The following is an 18,341-nucleotide window of genomic DNA, read 5'->3' as shown; positions in this document are numbered from 1 at the left end:
TGGTATTGGGAAAATTGGACAGCCACATGCAAAAGAAGGAAACTGGACCATTTCCTTACACCACACACAAAAATAGACTCAAAATGGATGAAAGACCTCAATGTGAGAAAGGAATCCATCAAAATCCTTGAGGAGAACATAGGCAGCAACCTCTTCGACGTCAGCTGCAGCAAGTTCTTCCTAGAAACATCACCAAAGGCAAGGGAAGCAAGGGCACAAATGAACTATTGGGACTTCATCAAGATCAAAAGCTTTTGCACAGCAAAGGAAGCAGTCAGCAAAATCAACTAACAAAATGGGAGAAGATATTCACAAATGACATATTAGATAAAGGGCCAGTACCAAAATTTATAAAGAAATTATCAAACTCAACACCCAAAGAACAAATAATCCAATCAAGAAATGGGCAGAGGGTGTACCTGGGTGGCTCAGTGGGTTAAGCCTCTGCCTTTGGCTCAGGTCATCGTCTCAGGATCCTGGGACTGAGCCCTGCATCAGTCTCTCTGCTCTCAGCAGGGAGCATACTTCCCCCTCTCTCTCTGCCTGCCTCTCTGCCTACTTGTGATCTCTCTCTCTCTCTCTCTGTCAAATAAATAAATAAATAAATCTTTTAAAAAATGGGCAGAGGACATGAACAGACATTTTTGCAAAGAAGACATCCAGATGGCCAACAGACATATGAAAAAGTACTCCACATCACTCAGCATCAGGGAAATACAAATCAAAACCACAATGAGAAATCACCTCATGCCAGTCAGAATGGCTAAAATTAACAAGTCAGGAAACGACAGATGTTGGAGAGGATGCAGAGAAAGGGGAACCCTCCTACACTGTTGGTGGGAATGCAAGCTGGTACAGGCACTCTGGAAAACCGCATGGAGGTTCCTCAAAGAGTTGAAAATAGAGCTACCCTATGACCCAGCAGTTGCACTACTGGGTATTTACCCTAAAGATACAAATGTAGTGATCCGAAGGGGCATGTGCACCTGAATGTTTATAGCAGCAATATCCACAATAGCCAAACTATGGAAAGAATCTAGACAACCATCAACAGATGAATAGATAATGAAGATATGATACACACACACACACAATGGAATACTATGCAGCCATCAAAAGAAATGAAATGTTGCCATTTGCAATGACATGGAAGGAACTAGAGGGTATTATGCTGAGCAAAATAAGTCAATCAGAGAAAGACAATTATTATATCATCTCGCTGATATGGGGAATTTGAGAGTCAGAGTGGGGGGTTTGGGGGGTAGGGAAGGAAAAAATGAAACAGGATGGGATCGAGAGGGAGACAAACCATAAGAGACCCTTAATCTCACGAAACAAACTGAGGGTTGCTGGGGCGGGGTGTGGAGAGGGTGGTTGGGTTATGGACATTGGGGAGGGTATGTGATATGGTGAGTGCTGTGAAGTGTGTCAGCCTGACGATTCACAGACCTGTACCCAATAAAAATAATTAATAAAAAAAGAGAAAACTGGATTTAGGTTGTAAATGGCAAGAAGTTATTTAAACTGAAATAATGATTACAAAAAAAAGAAACATAAATTAAAATTTATTTTTGTTTCTACCTCAGTAAATGAGGAAATATGGAGGAAAAGAGTAATTTTCCTGCTGAACATGTTTTGTGGTTTCTAGAGCTGTCTAGGGTGTGTCTGTGGAGGAACTGTGGCTGTTGCCTAATAACATGTCTTATTCAACAGAAATGGAAACATAGTGCCTGTATCCTTGAGAAAACAAATTGGCCCTCCTATGGATGGAGAGTGTCTTGAAGGGAAACCGTATATTCCTAAATTTGCTAAGAACTGTATTTGTCACTTGCTGTCAGATAGTACCACTTTGGGGTAGCCCACCATGGGGTTGCCAGCGTAGCTATATTACAACTCATGTTGAAACTGGTTTGGTCCTCATGGGCCAGGGAAGTGGGTGTGGATGGAGAAGAAAATTCACTTCTGGTTGGGACAGACTACCCTAATTTTGAGGGCACTAATGAGGCATCAACTCTGGGCCAGGTATACCCAAGGTGGACTTCTCAGTCAAGTTGCCATATTCCCATGAATAGTTGGTGGCTTTGTGGGACCAGAGGTCAATTATCTCCTCAGGGATAGACTCACACAGAGAGAGAGACAATGGAAACCCCACCAGACCTTGTATACTCTCCAGATACAGTGGATTATAGAGGTAGTAGCTCTTCCCACCAATTCAAGGAGTGTATGCTCCACCTTTCTTGGTGATGACATCCTTGCAAAGACGACTTCTCCCTCAGATGGTCATTTGATGAGCATAAATAAGCCTAATGTGTGTACGATTATCTGGAAGGGGCTGGGCATTTCCTCCAGGGTGTGGCCATCCTTGGACAGTGGCCCTTCTCAACTAAGACTCTGCCTACCAACTCAGATCCTATTGATAGATTTCCCTCTGGGAATCCTGGTATCCTTGCTAATGAGTGTCTGTTTACCACCTTCATTAGAGATACTGATATCACAGAAGAGCTATTGCCAAAAGCTGCCCCACCCAGGCTGCCATCTGTCATTGTGAGTGGACTGATTCTGTTAAACTTGGCATTCTGAAGGGCAGACCTCCCCTCCCAGATCTGCAGACCTTCCTTCTGGATTTTTTTTTCCTGCTCACCTGTGTTCTCTGCTCTCAGAGGCAGGGGTTGGTCTGATTTTTTCCCAGCTTTACTGAGATATAATTGATATATAACATTGCATAAGTTTAAGGTGTACAATGTAGTGATTTTATATATGTATATGTTACAAAATGATTACCACAATAAGGTTAGTTTAGACATTTATCACCTTACATAGTTTTAGTTTTGTGTGTGTCATCAGAATTTTTAAATCTACTCTCTTAGGAACTTTTAAATATACAATACAACATTGTCAACCGCAGATAATAGGATTGGGTTCTATTTTTATCAAGATGAAAAAAAAAATCAGTAGATAGAGTGTCAAAGGATCTACCTCTTTCGTTAATTCCTAGCATGATCTTGGACAAGCCTCCGGCCTCATCTGGGTCTCCTGTCTCCCACTGACACCTACAATTCTGTTATTCTGGGACTAAGAGTCCCAGAGGCAAGAGTAAGAAAGTATGCATTTCTTCACTGGGAAAGTTTCAACTGAAGGAGAGGGAGGAGGAGGAGAAGAAGGAGGAGAAGGAAAAAAGCGGAGAAGGAGGAGGACGAGGAGAAGGAGGAGAAGAAAGAGAAGAGGGAAATATCCAACAGTTGTCACCACCGTTTATTTGACCTTGCTTTGCCAGGTGAGCTTGGTGAGCATTGTGAAGGCAATCTTACTAAATCTTCCAATAATCCTAGGTGGTAGGCACTACTTTTGTTCTTATTTTTCAGATGAGAAAACTGAGCCTCAGAGGTGTCAAGTAACTTGCCCAAGCTCACAGAGTTAATATGTTGGGACACAATCACAGATCTCTCTCTGCCTTTGGAGTCCATTTCCCTCTGCTTTTGGGAAGCCTGGAACTCAGAAACAGTAGTGGGTCTGATCCAGCTGTGCTCTTAGGACCAACTGTCTTTTTCAAATGTGCCTTCCTTTAGCCACCAGCATCATTGCTATTTAAGGTTTTCAATGAACGTCCCTATTTCTTCCTTTCTCTGTCTTATTCAGCAAAATGACTGACTGAATGTTTCTTATGATACAAATTTAATTTCCATTTAGAAATGAAAGCACTTATCTCTCTACTTTGATTTTTTCAAGCCCAAAGAATTTTTCCCTCTTTTCTTGGGAGTCCAGAAATAAGCTAAAATTTATTTAAAGTTTTATGATTCAGCAGTTGCAATGAGGTTTAAGTGATAACGGAACAAACCTGTAGATAGCCTGAAGAGAATATGCCCCTCTGTTAGTTGTTTGAGCCAATGTTCCAGAAGAGTCTTCCCACCCATTCTGCTCCTAATGCATTTCAGTATTCACATGCTTTTCTTACATCTTAAGATCCCCATGCTCTCATATACCCCCTTTACATATGCCATTCACTGAGCCTAGAATGCCATCTCCTCCATTGTCAGGAGAGCTCCTTACCCTTAAAGACTCAGGTCTGACTGCTCCTCTGTGACCAATTAATGCACTTCTCTGTTCTGCACCTGAATGTTAAATCAAGGCAGGCAGAGGCCTTACTCATCTTTGGAACAACTCTGGATCTGAGCCCACATAATGTATATAATTTTTGTGCAATAATGATTTCATAATAATTTTGTGTGTATGTGTCCAAAGCCAAACATTTCCTGTGCCTTCATCCCAGTGACCCCCATGATGAATAATCTATCCAAAGGAAATCATTGAAGAGGAGAAAAGGAATTACATAGACATAAGTGCTGTAATATGTATTTGTTAAATATTGGAAACAAGTTTATCAAAGGATAATGGTGAGTAAATTACAGTACTTGATCTTGATGGAACATAATTCATTCTCTCGTTTAAACCAACTTACTGACTTTGCCAAGAGGGTGTCAGAAATACAGCGATGAGTCAGTTGCCTTCAATGAGTACACAACCTGACAGAGCCTTCTAAAGCCATCATTAAAAACTATACAGAAACAGAACTATTTGTGGTCTAATGTTAAGAGAAAAATAGCAGATTACAAAACAGTCTGTACATGATGCTTTCAACTCTAAACATGTGAAAGTGTGAACAAGTTCTGGGTGAACAAATGAAGGTATTACATGCTTAGGTTATAGGTGACATTCTATTTAGCATTACAATTGTTTTTCAAGCTCTAAAGTATTAGACCAACCCAGATGTCTACTGAAAAGGGGAGAAAGCTGCTCCTGGGACCCTGGCTCTCCAGGTTGGTAGTGGCATGAATGATGGAGGTTCTCTCCAGATGGGAAGGGGCTTGCCACAAGGCAATTGGAAAGAACATTCAAGGAAGTCTGGAGGGCTGGGTCAGGGAGGACCATCAATTTATATATCCAGGACTGTCCATTGAGTGCCACTGTAGGAACCAGCCTCCTCTGTATCTGAGCTCCCTCGAATAACACAGCCAAGTCTGCCAACACTGCCCCTTAAGCACTGTGCCAGATAGAGGGGAAAGCTGAAGTCTGGGAACCAGATAAGAGGGATGGGACCTGCAAGAGTTGGTGGCTGAATCCTCATGCTGGGAAGGATGCTCCTTATGTGAAAAGCACCTCTATCTCCATTCTGCAGATGAGGAAGCTGAAGCTGGGCTGTCTTCAAGCTACTCAGTGGGCCAAGTGTTGAGCTGGGAATGGAAGCCATCCCTTTTTAGTTTGGGCCAGGGTTCTTTCTATTTATCTTCCTGGGTCTGGAAGCAGGTGATGATGCATATGGCTGGATGGAAGAGACCTGGCTGGCTGAGAGGAGGGATTCTTTCAGAAAGGGGAAGAAATGGGAAATCTGTTGGTGGGACTGCATGATGGAGGATCTCAAATTTGATGCAGTAGGCACTGGGCAACCATTGTAAGTTTGGGGGCATGATAGAAAGGGGCTTCAGGGAGAGGAGATTGGCAATGTGTGCTGGCTGGTGTGATCAGTGAGGAGGTTGGCCCAGACATATAGGTTGATGGGCAGCTCTTGTTCTATCAGATCAAAAAAGCACCCAGCCCTCCAGCTTCTTGGAACTATGTCTCTCTGCACTTTTAACCATGAGATTGGAATGGAAGCTGCCATATTATCTATTCTCCCCGCATGGATACAATCTGGTCTGGGGATGGACATCTGATTCAGACTTGGCCAATGAAAACCCTTCCCTGGGAATTTTAACCTTGGGACCAGAGAGGGATGGGTCTCAGTGTCTCATTATTGGCTAAGCTGTGTCACCACTCAGAGAGCTGAGAGCCAGAGAGAGGAAATTCTTGCTGGACTCAAGCCCTAGTTTCTACTTTGAGGGCACAGCCACTCTCTTGCGCAAGCCACCATATGAATAATACTCCCCACCTCCTCTTTCGTTAAGGTAGTCTGAGTTAAATTTTTATCATTTGTAAACAAAAAGCCCTGGCATTTGCAGTTAAGGACATTCTTACATTCTCAAAAATGCTTTGGGGTTGTTTTGGGGCATTCAGTTCATCAAGAGATAAGACTTTGGGTATTCCTTCTTTCAGAGAAGGATGGACCCATCTCCGTCACTGGTGTGGTAGGTAAAATTGCTGCTCAAAATGCTTTCCCGCCTGCTCATTTGTGATTCAGTCGGGGAGAAACTGACGTGGACAGGATGGCCACACAGGACAGCCAGACATTTCCGATATAAGTGGTTAAGGTATCTTCTGAACTTCTCTCCAGCAAATGCGTAGATAAATGGATTGAGGCAACAGTGGATAAACGCAATTGTCTCGGTCACACTGAGGGCCAACCTCAGATCCCTCTTCATGTCACAACTGGGAAAGAAGTTATAGAGATTAAGAGTCTCTAAGAAAATCATGATATTGTAGGGTGTCCAGAAGAGGAAAAACATGATGACCACCAGAAAGACCAGTTTGATGGCTTTGGCTTTCTTATGGTTCTTACAGGAAAACAGTGTCCGCATGATTCTGAAGTAACAGTAACTCATAATGAGCACGGGTAGCAAGAAGCCAAGCAAATTTGCCTCCACGTTGCGGAGCACAGGCCAGAGATCCTGCAGGACCTCAGGGTAGTCACCGAGGCATTCATTTTCTCTTTGTTTTGTGAACATGAACTGAGGTGCTGCCACCAAGATGGCTGCCGCCCAGACACCTAGGCTGATAGTGACGCCATGCTGCACGGTCCGGTTGTGCATGGAGTTGGCCGCTAGGACAATGGCCAGGTACCTATCAATGCTGATGACAGTGATAAAGAATATGCCTCCAAAAAAGCCAATGAAGAAGAAGGCGGTGGTGAGTTTGCACACAGCATTGTGAAGGCCTTGTTCACTTATTAGGTAGTGAGTCCAGAAGGGTAAGGTGGCTACAAAGAGCAGATCAGACAAGGCCAAGTTCAGGAGGTAAATGTCAGTGATACTCTTGGGCTTCTGGCTATTGGTGAGGGCAAACACCACCAGCAAATTTCCCAGCAGGCCAAAGGCAAAGACAAGGGAGTAGAGTATGGACAGGAAGACGGTCCCAAAGGCCACGATGTTCCCCATATCACAGGCTTCAGCAGACTCATCGTACTCAAAGTCTTCCAAAATTGATTCAGGGGAGTGTGTGGGCATGGTGAGGGCCTGGATCAGAAAGGAAAACAAGTAACAGCATTAATTCTCAGAGAAACAAATTTGGGATTCTGTCTGGTCCCACACATAAGCAGACTGGAAGAAACAAATATTGGTTGGATGCCTAATGAATGACACTTCTCAATGTCACACATGTCATTTTGTTTAATCTCCACAACAGACTTTTGATGGAAGCTGCAATAGATTTCTCTGACAGAAGAGGAAATCAGGTCTCTGAGAGATTCAGAGACTTGCCCAGACCTACACAGTGAATGGCTCAGCTAGCATTTGAATCTAGACCTTTTGAAGCTTGAGACAGATCTTTTCTTATTTGATTTTCAAACTACTATCCAGAAGGCTGACCAGTGTGTGGATAACGGGAGAGAGAACTATGGGTATGGCTAAGAGGGAGTGAGGTGATACAGCCATAATTCCCATGTCTAGTCCAAAGTTCCTTGAAACAATTCTCCACCTCCCCTACCCTCTGGATCCCAATTTCTCCTGCAGGAGACAGACTAAAGAGAGAGAGATCTCAGACACTCTTCAGACACACAGAGCCCTGAGCAGACCTGTACCCAGAAGCCCCTCATCTTTGTTTTTGAGAGCTCTTTCTCTTTTTCTTCCTCTTGGAACCAACAGGTCCTTCTCTTCCTTAAGGGATAAGACACAGAGTTGTACACTCTAGAGTGACCACCTGTTCTCGGTTTGCCCTGGACTTTCCTGATTTTAGCATCAAAAGTTGGAAACCCTTCAGTTCTAAGCAGACAGCCATGGATGACCATCCCACAAATTCAAATGAAGAGGAGTGTCGCCATTGCCTTCAGAGGGCCTCTGCTGTTATGAAAGGACTGCCTGATCCTGTATGGACCTGTTGTACTGGGTCCAGGTGGCTAATTCATCCCATAATTACCAGCCCTGCACTCACTGTGGCCTAGTGATTCATAAGAATTTTGTTCTTTCAGGACAAAAATTAAAAGAGAAGATATTTCTGCACAGGTTGAGAAGTAACACTTGTCCCCTTCTCTCTTCAGCTCTTCAGCCAGGACTCGCTTGTCACTCCAGAGGCTACAAGGGCAATCCTTTCACTCTGGCCCACTGGGGCCTCCTCCTCATTCTTGTGATGCCCCATACAGGCATCCCTGAGAAACCCCAAGTATGTTCAGAGCATACCTCCTGATTGTCACTGCCTCCCTCTCCACCACAACTAAAAACAAAATTCACACCTCTTTAACCAAGGGAGTTTCCACACCCCACTGCATCCTTTTCATAGTGGTTTTACCAAGACTGTGTCTCTGCCAAGGTGAGTGTCCACCCTCCCAGCCAGGGCTTTGCTACTCCCTTCCCAGCCTCTGCATTGTGTTCTGGCCCATCTCTGCATCGTCCCCAGAGTCTTCCAGGAAGAAGTGGGTTAAGCCTTTCTGACTTGGGCGTCTCAGGCTGGGATGGACTTCTCAACCCCCAGGGAGGGTGTATGCTTTCTTTGCCTTAAGCTGCAATGCCCTTTTCTCAGAGATGAAACCCTGGCTGTGACCTTAATCAATAATATTTAGTTAACATAAAATGGCTGATGTACTGCCCCTTTTGAGATACACAATGTCAGTTTCAAGCTGAGATATGGGGAGATGGGGAAATTCCTACTCCATGCAGGTAGCTTATGTTAGCGGCACATCTTCCCAGACACACAGCTTTGTGAGAGTGGAAATTGTCAAGCCCTCAGTGATCGTAAGTTCAGGAACCTAGACCTACCATCCTCTTCCTCCTCCTATTTTCCCCAGTGAAAGAGCTGGCACAGTTGGCCTTGAGAGGAGGCCAAGGATAAGGAAGATTGTGTGGTATCTTAGTGCTCAGTGCTCAGGACTGTGCTCAGTCCTGTGGCTCAGGAACATTGTGCTGGTGCATTGGATTGATTTTGCCAAATCTGCATGATATAGGTTTAATTTCCACTCTGGACACCATGGCTAATAGACAGGGACCTCCTCTAAATCTTCCAGCGTGTGTCCCTGGGTCACTGAGGAGGGAGAACAGACAGGTGGGCAGACTGGGGCTCTCCTGAGGCTGAATCTCATGTCTGTTTCTCCAGCCAAGTGACCTTGGGTGAACTTGGAACCTCTGAGTCTGACGTTCCTTATCTGCAAGACTGCAACTCATCACAGCTCAGTGCTGTTCTGAGGAGCACACCTGGCATGGTGTGTTACATATAGCAGGCTCTTAATAAATGCAATTGGCAAGGAAGCAGAAGCACTTTGGACCTTTGCAATCATCCAGGTTTCCTGTGAACTCTTGTATTATGGCTCACTCCCACCCTAGGCATTGGTCTGTAAAGTTGGTTTTATTTTTTTTCCTGAAATAAAAAATATTTTCTTTTCAGATTTTTTGGGGGGTATGGGGGAGGAAGGGAGTAAAGAATACTTTTACTGAGTTTTCACTCAGCTGTCAGGTTCATTGCTAAACACATATTACTTATTTTGGGAAAAAATTCATTAATTGACTTGAAATTTAAAAAAGTAAACATACACAAAAATATGAGTTATATGAAAAATTAAAATAAATAAACAAGCAAATAGTTGAATATGATAACCAGCACATAGTGCATGCTCAATAAATGGTAGCCAACACGTAACAGTATACTTACCTCTACTTTATGGGCAAGTAGATGCACTCAGAGAGGATGAGTAACTTGCTCAATGCCACACAGCTGGCGTGTGGCAAGGCTGCCATTTGGGCCCACGTGTGGCCAGCCTATCTGCCCTGCCTGCTTTTGACTGGGAGTTCCTGAGGGAGGAACAGGATCTTCTTCAGCTCTGCAGACTAGTATTTGACAGAGAGGGAGAGGCCTAGCACCAAGCAAATGCCACAGGAATATTTGCAGGAGGCTAAATACTGTCTCCTAAACTTTCATTCCCAATTGTTCTGTGGGAGAAATAGTGACAGTGGCCTTTTGATTGTCTAGTTCCCAGAGGTGCCCACAGGGCCCCTGAGTGTCCTTTCTGATCCCAGGCCAGGGACCCTTGTTTGAACTCCTGGTGCTTAGTGGACGCCTAGTGTGTTGAATAAAGGAATGAGTGAGTGAGCAAATGAATGAATAGAAGACATAGAGAAGCAGAAGTCACTTTCGCCACACTGCAGAACCCTTGGAGACAAGCGCAGACCCACCAGCTCTCCAGGGTCAGAAATCACAGCTGTCCGTGACAAAACGCTCTTCCATGCCAGCATCAGGGCCCAGCTCTGCCTCACTGCATGGCTGGAAGTGGCCCAGGCTTCTATGTAGTCTGAGCCCACCACCAGTTTGAACCCAGCTTTGCTGGTTGAGAAGCCTAGAGCATGCGAGGGCACCATTTACAACAGAAACCTGATGTCCAGGAAGGACGTCACTGAATTATTCCACTGAACTTGACAGACTGATCAAGAGAAGGACCTTTTTAGGAAGGGTAGGCCTGAGCTTATTATTCCTCTTATTATTCCTGGATCCTCTGAGATGTCCCATGACTGGGAGACAAGCCTAATGATGGGGCCTCCTGGCAATAGACGGGAGCAGGGCCAGTCCTTGACAGTGGGCTTCTGGGCAGGCTGAACAGCCACCAGGGATCTGATTGGCTGGACACAGGCATTCCTGGCCCCTGAGGACAGCAGGAACCAAGTGCAGGGATCCAAGGAGATAAGCCTTCTTTGCAAGGCCTCCTCAGCCAAGTCTCCTACAGATGGGGCTGTGAGAGGAGAGATGTGTGCGGGACAAGCTAAATGGTGTTGAACTGCAAAAGTCTGCGTTGAGCCCAGACGCAGAGCTCTGAGCGCACATGTGCTGAGCCCAGACGCAGAGCTCTGTGCACACGTGTGTTTCATACTCCAGTAGAAACGACCCTGCTCTGTCAACTTACTCGCTTGCCTCTGTCTCCGCTCCTTCTCTGCTTCCTCCGGCCCACTTCCTTTTCTCAGGTCTGCTCGTTTATTTTTCAACTGTTTTTGGGTCATCATTTACCCATTGTTTCCAATCAGCTTCCTTGTTCTCTACTTCCCCTTTCATTTGTGTGGCCTGCATCCACTTTCCTCTTCTGTTCCACATCCTTTTCAGGCTGCTTCCCCCATCTTTTGGCTTCACATTCTGCTTACTATCTGCTAGACCCCATGCATCTTTCCTTGTTTTGTGTTGGTTGGCTTTTTCTCCTTTGCTCTCTGCTTACGGCTTTTTAGAACCCTGAGTGAAGACCAGGTTTGAGGTTCTGTTGGTTTCTAACACCAAGAAAAGTTTTTCCTTTGCAAAGGAAATTAGAGGATGGTAAAGATTGCTCAAGCCCGGACTCCAACATTCTCCATGGGGATGACACCATGCTGAGAATGTTCCAGAGCCTGAAGCTATCCTTGGCAAGCCCAGTATGGAAGGGGAGGAGGCTGCCATTCTCGGACACCCCAAGTGCCTCGCTCCGTACACAAGACCCTATTTCTTTCCCTCAACAGCCCTCCATGAGAATGGTTGCCCTTCTTGTGTGACAGAACCAACAGCAGCTAGGAGAGATCAGGACACTCATCCAAGGAGCAACTGAGCCCATATTTCAGCCCACATGAGCCTCTCCACAGAGACATGCTCCAGGCCTGACACCTGGCTCTTCCTCTTGGAGCAGAAGCCTGAAGCTTATCGCAGACCACTTCTCTAGATCTAGAATGGAGAAATAGTAGACTCAGTCCCCACTGGAAAGAAGATGACCCGTGATGCCAGCCTGAACACTTGTGCTGGGTTTCTCCCCTCTGGACTCAGAACCCATAGGGCTGACCCTGGGGGGAAAGGCTGGTAATTGGGAGATGAAGTGGGGAGATATTCACCTCTCCAGCCATGACTAGGGGATCCTCACTGCCAGACCCCCAGAATATAGCTCTCATCAATGCTGGCAAAGAAAATTGGAACCCTTTTCTCCAGAGAAGAGGCTGAAAGCTGTAGGCTAATATTCTGCCTTCAACTATATGGTGACGCATATCCTTCTCATGATGAGCACTGAGTAATGAACGCAATTGTTGAATCACTATATGGTACACCGGACACTCATACAACATTGCATGGTAACCATAGTGGAATTAAAATAAAAAGTTAACAAGAAACAGGGCAGGGTGATGCTGTTCTGAGCCATATGCTTCACAGGGGCCCCACATCCCACTGACAGCTCAGAGACCCTGGGCAGCTCACTCTGACTCTGCCTCAGTTTCCTCATAGGTAACATGAAAGCATCGGACCAGACTGTCCCTAAGGGCCCAGCCAGCTCTGGCACGCTTACATTTTCAACAAGAACCAAGCAGAAGGAAATAGTCTCCAAGCACAACACAAGTCCTGTGTCAGTGAGAGCGTGGCCTAGCGTCAAGGGAAGTGACTGCTCATGAACATGAAACTTCTGGGCTCACAGTCCGCCAGCATTCAGGGGGTGTCTGTTTGGAGACAGAGAGCTGGGGCAGTTGACTCTGGTCCCGACAATTCTTGAGCTTTGCCTTGTCGTAGATAGGAGGCTTTTGGGTCTGAGCCCAAGCCCACAATCCCCGCTGTTTGGGCGCGGGAGTCTTACCAGATCCTGATGGTTTTCCCATGTATAAAGACAGCCAACTTTCTGAGGCACCCTGTGGGATGCAGGGAGAGGTGAGGAGGAGAAGGGAAAGGAGAGGCAGGTTCAGGGGCCCCGAACTGCACACAGAGGAACTCTAAAGGGCCATTTACACCTAGGAGCCCCTCCCCTGTGCAAGTGACCCGAGTGGCTCTCTGTGTCAGCAAGCAGCCCACCTGAGACAACGTGGCCTCTGTCACCCAGTTTCTGTGGAAGGGTAGGAGACTAACTTGAGTAGGTGCTTTGTTCCAAGTTGCAAAGATACCTCTCATCATAAAGATATGAGTCTATTTTTTCTCTGGATGAAGCTAGTCAGCTAGCACAGATGGTCATCCCAGTTCCCATGGTAAAGTTAGGATGACTGTGTGTGACTGTCGAGTTCTCTCATGTGAGGACTAGGTATGTGTCTCTCATGTTATGGATTGTATCTGCTTGGCTGTACGAAAAGGTGAGTTTTTTTTTGTTTGTTTTTTTTTTTTTTACCCCATCTCTGCAATCTCTTAGCAGATTGTCTGAGATGTGCACCACATTCTGGTTTCATACCTCATTAATAATAAAAGTGTTTTCCTTCTCTATTATCTCTGTGAGAGTCTTTTCTGGATTGGAGATATTATTTTTAATTTTATTTCCCCAACGCTAGGCACTGTACTCCATTTGGTGGAGGTAAGAATGGCTAAGATACAGGCTCCAAGTTACTGTTAATGTGCAGTAGCAGAATATAAGAAAAGTTAGGGGAAACCAAAGGATTGGATCATTTCAGCTGAGTCTTAAAGCTGGGGGGATCTTCCAGTTAGACAAATGTGGTGGTGGGAAGCAGGGATGGGGGTATTGAAGCCAAAGGCACTGAGAGTCTAAACACAGGGATGTATCCCAGGACCAGGGCTCCGCAAAGGGAGTGTGAGGGAATATACTAGAAACAGAGGTGAGGATGGTGGGAATAGAAGTGGCTGGCATGCTCCTGGAGTCTTCACAGAAGTCAAGTTTAGTCTGTGTGGAAGGTTCAGGAAAAGATGCAGAGAAACGACTGAGAAGGCAGAAGAGAGGTGAACAGAGGGCCCTCAGATTCCACGCTAAGAAACTGTAGGAAAATTATAGGACTTTGAAAGAGGGGGGGGATTACTGCCCTGTGCTAGTGTCCTGGCTAGCATACCTTTCAGAGCTACCTCCCCCTTTCATTGTTTGGCCAGTACACAGCTCTGTAAGTTTGGGAGACTGATAGCAATGCGATGATCTTGTTTGCAGAAATAGAAACTGTCTGGTGGAAACGTGCCTGATAATTACCTGTGGTTAGGTACCAGTTTTGCTTGAGTCTGTACATTTCTAGAAGTTTTACATCCAGGCTGGTGTCTGCTCATTGCCATTGCTGAATAGGCAGGCACCGTGTGAATGTTCCACGGTCATCTCCTCCACTGTCGATGCACCCCTGGGTAGCTGTGGACAGCACCGTCATGAACATTTGTACATGGGCATCTACATCTCCCACAGCATGGGATGCATTTTTAAAATGCAGATCCCAAAAAAGACCTACTGTGTGAATCCATGCCTCTGATGGTAAAAAACAGGCAACAATAATGCTTATTGTTTAGGGATGCGTATCTAGGTGGTAGAATTCTAAGGATGGGAGGGCAGTCAGGAAGGGACATAAAGGAGGCTGCTGGGGGCCAGCCTGGGTTTCTCCTGTAGCCTGGTTGATGGTTTGGTGGAAGTTGATTTATAAGGTGTTAACCTGCACACTGTTCTTTGAGTGTGCTGTATTTTCATAGTGAGCATAGGTTTAAGGAAAAGGACAAAGAGGGCCTGCAAATTTTTTTTTTTTTTTAATATTTAAAGATGGGTGCCTGGGTGGCTCAGTCAGTTGATTTTGGCTTAGGTCATGATCTTGGGGTTGTGAGATTGAGACCCACGTCAGGCTCTGCTCTCAGTGCGGAGTCTCTCTCTCTCAAATAAAAACAAGTAAATAAATAAATAAAGTCCTTGGGGCACCTGGGTGGCTCAGTGGGTTAAGCCTCTGCCTTCAGCTCAGGTCATGATCTCAGGGTCCTGGGATCAAGCCCCGCATCGGGCTTTCTGCTCAGCGGGGAGCCTGCTTCCCCCTCTCTCTCTGCCTGCCTCTCTGCCTGCTTGTGATCTCTGTCTGTCAAATAAACGGATAAAATCTTTTAAAATAAATAAATAAATAAATAAATAAATAAATAAAATCTTTTAAAATATATATTTATAGAGATGTGCTATAGGTTTTCCTCCCTGCAAAGATACATAACCCAGTAGAGTTGCTCTTTGGCCAGATCAGAAGGGGGGGTGGTTGAGGCCCGACTGTGGCACCCCCTGGGATAACCAGGGCATTCTGAGTCTCCACCAAGGGCAGGGAGTATTAGGACTCGGCTGGAAGCCCCAGCTTTGGTGCTGCTGGGCAGTCGGTGAGGCAAGTCCTAGGAATCCCTGGACTGTGCTGCTGGGAATCCGAGCAAGTTCCCAGAAAAGCCAGCAGAGAACCTGGCCTTATGCCACTGTGGGCTCTACCTCCTCCTAACAGTGACCTGTTGTAGGACAGCAGGAGATCCCGTCCCTGTCCAGCTCCACCGCTGTGGGTGCTGACTCTGGCCATCTTCAAGGGGGAGATCTTGGGGCCTGAGTAAAACAGGGGTAGCCAAGGACTCTGTTCCAGGTCAGAGGTCAGGCCGGGGATTGGGTAAGCTGAATGTCCCAGACCCTGAGAAGGGAGGTCTTTGAGGCCAGGACCATACGTGATATTGCTGCCTTTCCACAGCCCGGCCAGGGTGGGAATGAGGGGTCTCCTGGAAGGGGGTGGGGTAAGGAATGGAAGCTGGTTCTGACCTGGCTGGGGTCTGGCATACCCCTTCTCCCTGCCCCTCACAACCTCATTTGAACGTCATTAGTAGTGTTAAGGTGCACAAACCTGATCTTCAGCTTCCCACAATGACAACACATATTGTTTACTGAGCACCAGATATGGCCAGACAGTGTGGTCAGAACTGTACACACTTTGTCCTTAATACTCACAGATACACAACCTATATTCATGACTTGGCTTCATCGACGATCAACTCATGGCTAGTATTCATGTTAAAGCAATGCCTGAGGCTCAGCAAGGCAAGGGCCGAGACAGAGCTTCATTATAAGCAAAGCCGCCTCTCCCACCCACAGAGAGAGTGACAGTTGTGGAGCCTGGCTTCGGGGATGGTCGGCATGTGGCTGACACGCCGTTGGAGCTCCCTTCTGGGGGTATGAGCAAGAGCCACATCCTGCCCGGCTCTTGAAACGTGTGAAATGAAGCCAAGCTAAGAGGCAAGCAAATCCAAACCTGTGCACGTACACATGAATACGCACACATGCACACACTCACACAGGGGTGCCCAGTTGTCACGTGGCTCCTCTTACAGAGCCCAGTCCCCTCCCAGGCACTCCCAGGCATGGGGTGAACCTGGCCTTATGCAACCCTGGAAGCCCGCAGAAGCTTCGTGGGCTTTCTTTCTTTTTTTCCTTTTGTCCTTTCTTTTTTTTTCCCCTTCCTTCCTTCTCTTTCTTTTCTTCCTTCCTTCCTTTCTTTTGTTTTCCTTCCTTCCTTTCTTCCTTTTCTTTCTTTCTCTTCTGATTCTATTTATTTATTTGAGAGAGGAGAGAGAGAGCACATTGAGCAGGGGCAGCAACAGATGGGGAGGGAGAGGGACAAGCAGACTGCGCTGAATTTGGAGCCCAACGCTAGGCTGGATCTCAGCATCCTGAGATATGATCTGGGTCCAAACCAAGAGTCAGAGGCTCAAACAACTGAACCATGGGTGGGGAGGCATCAGGGGAAACTTTCTAGTCTGTTTCTCAGACAATCCAGTCTTTTTTTCTCCTTTAGGTTCAACTTTTCTACCGTGAGTTTTCTACCTGAAGTATTTGAAAAAGAAAATAACCTTTTTGTGGGGAGAGGAAATCCTAAAACTCCCTGGCCTTTCTCTGAGTGCAGCTGAGAAGCTCCAGAGCAGAGACCGCAGAATCTGTGAGGCCAAGATGGCCGGATAAAGGTCAAGCAAGGAGAAATGACAGGTCTCATCAGTCCTCGCCTGGGACCTCCATGTAGTTCCTCCTCTGGTGCACCCATGAGTGCACACCATTTCTGAGCATGTGTCTGCTCAGAATCCCTGAGACTGTTTTCCCACAACACAAACCCTCTGAGCCCGAGTCCTCACAATGATTATAACAGCATATATTAATAGTGAACATCGAATTTGTGTTGGCAATTTATTCATTGAAATAGTTGTCATTGTAAATGCAATAGGTGCTCTTTATAACAAGTGTAGGTGGCACCAAAACAAAAAAACAAAAAAACACCACCAACAACAACAATAAAGGGAAAAAGAGAAACAACACAGAAGCAAATGATCTACCATCCAACGCCCCAGAATCAAACACAGCTGGCTTTCACCCGTTCCCGTGCAATCGCACTTCATGTTTTTATATTTATATCAAGTGTAATTATATTTATATGTAAGATGGAAGTTCTATATTAAACATTTTTTATTATAAAAAGTTCAAACATACATAAAAGCAGAGAGCACCCCCAAACACGCCCCACACAGCTCCAATTAGCAGCTCATGGTCCCGATTTCATCTATTCCCCACTCCGTGCTCTGCTAGATTATTTCAAAATAAATCCAGGTGTCGTACCATTTCACCCATGAACAGGTAAGTGTGGGTCTCCAAAAGGATAAGAACTCTTTTTAAACAAAATAATAACTTTGTTACTATTTCTCACTTTAAGAAGTTACAAAATCCTCACTCTCACCCGTATCCAATTTTAAATGATGCTTCTTTCAGGTAATACCTACCCATGAGCAGTTCTCCATGCCCCTAACATGTAATCATCGATGTTTCTAAAGGTATTTTGCATCGAACAATCACCGATGGTCTCATCACCCGCTGCCTGCCACCCCTCAAGCCCCTTGGACGTTAGGCTGCAACAGCTTTGGGAAAATGGTCTCTCTTAGCGTGGAAAGCAAACCAGCATCCATACCCACCGTGATCTCTGGCCACCATGCCCCGCCCCGCGAGCCCACAGGTGCTGGCAAGTTTTCTGCTCCTACCTGGGCAGGGCCTGGGAAGGAAACCTCCGGACGTGACAATCAACCACTCGGTCCTACGGTCCCTGCCTCTGTCACAGAGTATTTCCTTTTCCCTCCCTCTGAGGGCATCTTTATTTGCAAAGTTAGCCAATAGTAGCGGGTTTCCTGTGAGGTAGACTATCTTTAGATGTTGCCGCAAGCAGGCTCAGAACCTCCCAGGCTGAAGGCCAGCTGATGGCAGGGGGGTTTAAACTCACAAGCCTGGAGGACAGAGCCGGAGGCAGACCCACCAGGCAAGCAACAATGTGGAGGCTGTGTTATTTGCCACCTTTGAGGGAGGGCAGAGAATAGTGCAGTTCTCAGGAGCCACTAACACCCACTGAACCTCAATTTTCCCACCTGTAAAAAGGGGTCCACAGCACTCACCAGGCTGCACTGGGGTGCACAGTAAATGAACTGTAGCTTCTCTCTTCAGAGGACATATTTGGGAGCTTACTAGAAATGCAGCACCTCAGCCCTGCCACTGAATGAGACTCTGCATT

At 46.1% G+C, this 18,341-nt stretch overlaps 1 protein-coding gene across 2 annotated transcripts; it reads right to left on the bottom strand.

The window, feature by feature from the left end:
* Positions 1–2,764: 2,764 nt before the first annotated feature.
* On the bottom strand, positions 2,765–17,923 carry CX3CR1 (C-X3-C motif chemokine receptor 1). Of its 2 annotated transcripts, none has more exons than XM_032347378.1 (2): positions 17,755–17,920; positions 2,765–7,163 (listed from the first exon to the last, which is right to left on the bottom strand). In XM_032347378.1, the coding sequence occupies exon 2, from the start codon at positions 7,152–7,154 to the stop codon at positions 6,084–6,086; it is 1,071 nt and encodes a 356-aa protein (XP_032203269.1). In that variant the 5' UTR covers positions 7,155–7,163; positions 17,755–17,920; the 3' UTR covers positions 2,765–6,083. The 2 variants fall into 2 exon arrangements, with proteins under 2 accessions (XP_032203269.1, XP_032203182.1); XM_032347291.1 differs by having other exon boundaries at positions 3,590–7,163; positions 17,821–17,923.
* Between the last annotated feature and the right edge of the window lie 418 nt (positions 17,924–18,341).

Source organism: Mustela erminea, chromosome 1 (assembly GCF_009829155.1).
Source record: "Mustela erminea isolate mMusErm1 chromosome 1, mMusErm1.Pri, whole genome shotgun sequence".
NCBI lineage: Eukaryota > Metazoa > Chordata > Mammalia > Carnivora > Mustelidae > Mustela > Mustela erminea.
The sequence above is the reverse complement of the archived record's forward strand: the minus strand, read 5'-3'. Positions and strand labels throughout refer to the sequence as shown.

Excerpts from the sequence above, each read along its gene's own strand:
- CX3CR1 (XM_032347291.1), bottom strand. The coding sequence starts at position 7,154 with ATGCCCACACACTCCCCTGAATCAATTTTGGAAGACTTTGAGTACGAT.